This window comes from Meleagris gallopavo, chromosome 1 (genome assembly GCF_000146605.3).
Source record: "Meleagris gallopavo isolate NT-WF06-2002-E0010 breed Aviagen turkey brand Nicholas breeding stock chromosome 1, Turkey_5.1, whole genome shotgun sequence".
Classification (NCBI taxonomy): Eukaryota; Metazoa; Chordata; class Aves; order Galliformes; family Phasianidae; genus Meleagris; species Meleagris gallopavo.
In genome coordinates this window covers 142,319,790-142,325,837 of record NC_015011.2, presented here as the reverse complement: position 1 = coordinate 142,325,837, position 6,048 = coordinate 142,319,790, and the positions used below count along the sequence as shown (strand labels likewise).

Genomic DNA, 6,048 nt, shown 5'->3' with positions numbered 1-6,048 from the left:
TTTGATAGCTTTTTAAACTAAGGTGGGGAGGTTTAGGTTAAATATTGGGAGGAAGTTTTTCACACAGAGGGTGGTGACACACGGGTACAGGTTGCCCAAGGAGGCTGTGGATGCCCCATCCCTGGAGGCATTCAAGGCCAGGCTGGATGTGGCTCTGCGCAGCCTGGTCTGCTGGTTGGCGACCCTGCGCATAGCAGGGGGGTTGAAACTAAGTGATCATTGTGGTCCTTTTCAACCCAGGCCATTCTATGATCCAATGATATGGTTTTATTCATTTGTCTTATAATCAAGTGTTTTAGCTCTAATCAGTCGATAACATAAAGATCCATTGACTCAAATTCTTCTGGTATTTGACCCAGGAGGTACCGTGTGGTGCTCGTAATCATGCCTTGGAAATCCTGGAAAAAAAAGTGGGTGGAAGGAAAAAAAATATGGTCCGGAAGTCCTTTTGGAAAAGAAGAAAGCAGTAGGAAGTAAAGAAGGTTAATGCCATTTGGGTTATGTTAGAAGTTTTTTTAAGTGCTGTTTTCATACTGTGTTACTGAGATGTAGAGAAATAGTGAAAATGTACAAACATTTATGGAAATTAGAAGTGAGGTGAGGCTTTAGTGGTGCTACTTAATAAAACTTTCTGCTGTGCTAACCCTCTGTTCTTATGACTTGCATTAGGGCAGAGCAGTTCATTCTATTTTTTAAATGTCAAGGTGACCATGCTGTTCTGTGTGTCCGAATCACCAATGTAGCAGCAGCTGTAACAAAAGAAGCCAGACTTCACCTGTTTCAAGCACAGGAGTGGCAGAAGCTACAGAATCACATCCAGGATCACAGCTGTACAGAGAAATTCTCTAAAGCTCAACTGACAAGTGAGTTTCTATCTTCCCAGTATGAATTAAGTTGTGTGTATTTAGAACACTCAACTTATCAGTGAATTTGGACTTTGCATGGACTTAAGTCAGGGTAGAACTTTGACCTTCTGTAATTAAAAAAGATTACAAGATTACAAATTGCTTCTTTGTATCACATCAGAAGGCTTTGTTTGCAAGTTATGATTCAATAGACCCCTGGAAAATGGCAGTCCTTGACAAGCAGCGAAGTTACTGCAAACTTGATGACAAGTTCTGTTCTCATTTGCACACAGCTTAAAAATGAGGGTCAGGCTTGCATTTACTCATTGAGTACAAAAGTTTTCTATAATTCTGCTTGGAGTGAAAGTAAAAAGTTTGTTGTTTTTTTAAATCTCAGACCTTTCTGTAAAAAGGTTAATGTATGAAGAATTAGAAAGAATGCTATTACAAGATGAAACTAACGTAGTTAGAATGAACAAATGGGTGATGTAGACAAATGTGCATTTTGAATTATCACTTTTATTGCTTAGAATGAAAAAGAAAAGACTCAAGCCAGTGGGACCTTCTGCAGTAAGCATTAAACCTCTGAAATGAATGCTTGTAAGATAGGAGTGTATACACCAAGCACATAGTAAAACTTTTTTCCAGTTCTTATTTGTCAGGAGGCTCCTCTTCCCGGTTTCATGGAAAATAACACTTTACAAGGAGAAGAAAAAGCCAAAAGGATATTGTAATTGCACAAACCTGTCACTCTGATATACAAAAGCAAAATCAACTGTATCCTTATTTAATTTTACTTCACATTCTAAAGTTAGCTTGCAGGTTTGATGGAATACTGATTAAATGTGCTCTGTACGATCCTTAGTATTAATGCAGTTAAGGCTATACCAAAATTCAACTGAGATTACAAATGGAGAGCAGAGCTACCCCTTCTACATGCCATTTAACTTCTTTTTTGTTTTAATTAGGCAATTTAATTAGGTATGAAATAATTAATCTATCTTTACAAAGGTTGCTTTCTTTAAAGAAACTCTTTCATTTTGAGTATTTGATTTATAAGATACACTGTTCCAAAGTGGAACACTTGCTTAGTATTAGCTACGCAGAACAAATTATCCAAACACATTCTTTTTCTGCTTCATGTGTTGTCCAAATTTGTATTTCGTGACTATTGCTGCAGGGAGTTGTCATCCAACTGTTGATCCAGGAAGTGCATGCTTTCAAAGAACAGGACATAACTTGAAACAAGTTTGTTTAAATTGCATAAATGTTCTCATAAGTTGACTTTAAGTTAGAAATTCATTCTGAATTTTGTCTACAACAAAAGGTTTAGGGATAATGAGTTTGCTAGGGGTTGATTTATGCCAATGTTTGTAGTTTTCTCTTAGAGAAAAAGTTTGCATAAAAATCAGCTTTTGTAGAATTTTAATGAGCTTAAAATATTAAAATGAAAGTATCAGCAGTCCAGTAGTTATACTTTTAGTTCTTCTAAAGAAACGACTCTCATCTATGGTGGAGCTGATAAGCAATGATCACTGTTACACTTATTAATTAATTCAGTAACCAGTGTAACAATGCTTACAGTTCTCCTAGTTTCACTCAAACATACAGAGGCATATATTTGATATGCAGCAAATAATTGATTTTGGGGAGCTTGCCCAATAGTTAACAGTTGATTTTAGGAAAAATACTGCTGAGATCAGTAAGCAAACGAAACTTTTCAGTCCTGCGTAGATAGTTTTAATGTCACTGATTTGAAATGTGTATTTTTTTCAGACAGTGACCTCAGCCCTTTAATGTCTGTTGAATTTGTCTGTGTCAGTTTGGGGAAGATGCTATAAAAGATGCAAAGTTGCATTTTCAAAGCATGCTCATCAATTAGTAGTGTTGCATATGGCTGTTCTTGTTCCGTGCTCTAAATATCTTTGAAAATGGGGTAGAATCAATTTCACAAACAATTTTTTTTTTTTTTTTTTTTTTTTGAGTAAATATCTCTTGGCTAATACAGAAAATGTAGTCCCACTGATACTGTACCAGAGAACAGAAATGTGCTGAAGGTAATACTGTTTGCATTTACTGGCTTCTGCTGGAATGGATCCATTCTAGCAAACCCAAAAGCTGAGAAATGGAACACAGTTCATATCTTCACCAGCCATTGTCTGCACCTAGTTCAAACCAAAGATGAGACTGGAAGTCTCCTCTTGGGTATTGTGATGGGCTTCAAAGCAATGCAAGGACTGTTTTGCACTGTAGTTCATAAGCTGTAAATAATGCTGTGTATTTAAATTCTATTTCCATTTAAGTATAAGTTTTTTAAAAACAAGTTAATCAAGTCTCTACTCCTTTTTTGTTGTTTCTTTTCTTCCAAAGTGACTGTGAACCACACAGAGCAAAATCTGACAGTGTCCCAGATTCCTTACCCGGAAACATGGTATGTGTTTTATGTAGACAAGTTTACCTGCGACGAGAATTATTCTGAATCCGAGGATATTCAGTTTGAAATGGTCTTACTAAATCCCGATGCAGAAGGGAATCCATTAGATCACTTTAGCGCAGGGGAGTCTGGTAAGATTTCTTTTCTTAAAATTAGATTTGTAAGTTAAGGATCTGATCTCCCAAACAAGTCAGTACTTACTATGCTTGTGAAAATATCTACTGGGGAAAGGACAGCAGAGTCCTTTACATTTCAGGTCTGACTTTTTTAGAGAAGAGTAAACTTAAGTTCATTTTTTGATATTAGGGAAAAATCCTTCCCTTTCTCTAGACTGACTTACCAAAACTTACCTAACTACAGATATAGTATACAAGGAAAGATTGTGTTGATATATTTGCTTATACATTGTTTTTGGGTTTTTTTTTTCTATTGAAATTGTAAGCTTCCAATTGATTGTGAACTGAATCCCTGATTTTAATGAATTTGTTTATTTAATGTGTGGAATTCCTTAGCTAGATTTTATAAGACATGAATCTGTGCAATATGAGTTCATGCACAACATAAACTTTTTGTCAGTATGGTGTTAGTTTACCGTCTAGGTCTTTCCAAGTTTGTTATTCACTGGCTGCACACTGTGAAATGTTTAAGTCCTAATTTTTTTAATTTAAAATATACAAATTTAAGTCTTTAGACCTCCAGAGAAAAACTTTTGGAAATGACTCAAGGCAGCAGCAGAAGATGAGCATACATAAAACTGTATGACACTCTGGTCAATCCAAATCAACTGAAATCTAGTGCTTAGCTTCACTGCTTTGGAAGGCCTAGTTAACATGTCACTGACTTTGCCTGTAGTATAGGAAGAGCCCAGAAGGCTTAGTCTGTCTTCATGTAGTGATGTAGCCTATATACTCAGGTCTAGCCTTATAGCAGTGCTAAGAACTGTGTGCTCAGCTGTATCCAGAGAATGTGGAGGGAACAAAGTCAGGCTCCTTGTTGAAGGGAGGAATATCTTCACACTGAAACTTTCAGAGGAACCTGTAAAAAAGCTACTTATCAACTGTTTTTCCAGACTTACAGGTTGACTTACCTCTTCTCAGTTGTGCTTCTTACTTTGCAAATGTGGATGGTAGTTCTAATTTGGTGAATTTTGTATGCAGAAGTGAATTCTAAGTTAATTCACTTATTCTTAAAAAGTAGTTATTGTGTTCTTTTGCTAAATTGAGAGACAATCAGTGGCATTATGTGGCCTTTAAGTAATGTACAGACCTCCTAGGGAGACATCTCAGCTCTCTTTATTTTTTTTATGACGATTTTGAAAATTAGGAAGCAGAACTCAGAAAAGCTTGCATGCCATGTAAATAGATCTATAATAAAGCTGTAGGAAGTAGGAAATAGGATGAGCTTTACATGCCACGTCTTCCATGGTTGCAGATGAACACCTCTTTATTCAGAATGAAAAACAGCAACACTGCCAGAATCCTGAAGTGACATGCCTATGTCTACTTTTCAAAGAACCGAGGAGGATTTCTTCTCTCTAGAACATTAGACCATCAGAGAAGAGATCCAGGTTCATTTTTTTGTATTTTATTTTCTTTGAGTGGGATAACATCTGCTTAGCTACAGATGGTTCCAGTTAAGTCACTCTTTACTCTAGTCTCTAAAATTGTGTCTCTGCTGTGAAGCATTCTCAAAATTAAATGGACTATAAAGAAAGTATAGGAAAGAACTTGCAACTATCACTTTCTGATTAGGGTGTTTACCTTTTGAGAGAAGAAGGCCTGGTTTCCAGTCCCTAGCAAGCAATTTTTAACATTTTATGTGGTAAGATATTTAGATAAGACTGGCAGTGGGATCTAAAGCTTGCAAGGGCAGCTGACTGGGTGAACAGCATCTGGATGATCTTGAAGTTAGGTACTTGAAATGAACATACATGTTTTATTTTCTGTGTCATAGAATGGTTTGGGTTGGAGGGGACGCTAAAGATCATCCATTTGCAACTATCTGACGTGGGCAGAGACATCTTCTATTAGATCAGGTTGCTCAAAGCCCCATCCAAGCTGGGCTTTCTAAGAATGGGGCATCCAATAACTTCTCTGGGCAACGTGTTGCAGTGCATCCCTGCACTCTGAGTGAAGAATTTTGTCCTGATGTCTAATTCAAATCCACCTTCTTTTCATTTAAAAGCACTATCCTTTGTCCTATCACTGCATTCCCTGATAAAGACTTATTTCCCCAACTCGAAGTGATGTGGAAGGAGGAAAACTTAAAAAGACAGCTTGAAAATCACTTCTGTTGGGTGTTTTTGGTGGAGTGTTTTTGGTTGTGGGTTTGATTTTGTTGGTTTTTTTTTGTCTCACACCAATCACCACAGTTTCTCTCTAGTGGCAAAGAGCTTTCTATCCTAAATGCTTATTGTTAAAAGCCTTTCTTTTTTTCCTAAAAGAGTTTTTAAAGTGCACCCAATCATCACAATGAGAAATAATATATCTACGTAATCCTTTCCAACTTTGGTGGGTGGCTGAAGAATCATAGAATCCCCAAGATTGAAAAAGATCTACCAGATCATCCAGTCCAACTGTCCACCCACCACCAATATTTCCCACTAAATCATGTCCCTCAGTACAATGTCTAAATGAACATCTCTGGGGTCACTGACTCCACCACCTCTCTGGGCAGCCCGTTCCAGTGTCTCATCACTCTTTCAGGGAAGCAGTATTTCCTAACATCCAACCTGAAGACAGATAAAAAGTGAAAAGAATAAAAGATTTT

At 37.0% G+C, this 6,048-nt stretch overlaps 1 protein-coding gene across 1 annotated transcript; it reads left to right on the top strand.

Annotated features, from left to right (window-relative positions):
* Positions 1–196: 196 nt before the first annotated feature.
* Positions 197–6,003, top strand: LOC104917431 (integral membrane protein GPR180-like). Its single transcript, XM_010728667.3, has 3 exons — positions 197–863; positions 3,216–3,410; positions 4,711–6,003. Exons 1-3 carry the CDS (start codon positions 656–658, stop codon positions 4,815–4,817), a joined length of 510 nt encoding a protein of 169 aa, XP_010726969.1. The 5' UTR covers positions 197–655; the 3' UTR covers positions 4,818–6,003.
* The last annotated feature ends 45 nt before the right edge of the window (positions 6,004–6,048 follow it).

What these genes read in the sequence shown, in the direction of transcription:
- LOC104917431 (XM_010728667.3), top strand. Translation starts at nt 656, where the DNA reads ATGACTTGCATTAGGGCAGAGCAGTTCATTCTATTTTTTAAATGTCAA. An exon ending in CTCTAAAGCTCAACTGACAA is followed by an intron (nt 864 to 3,215) that starts GTGAGTTTCTAT and finishes TTTCTTCCAAAG; the next exon opens with TGACTGTGAACCACACAGAG. An exon ending in CTTTAGCGCAGGGGAGTCTG is followed by an intron (nt 3,411 to 4,710) that starts GTAAGATTTCTT and finishes CCATGGTTGCAG; the next exon opens with ATGAACACCTCTTTATTCAG.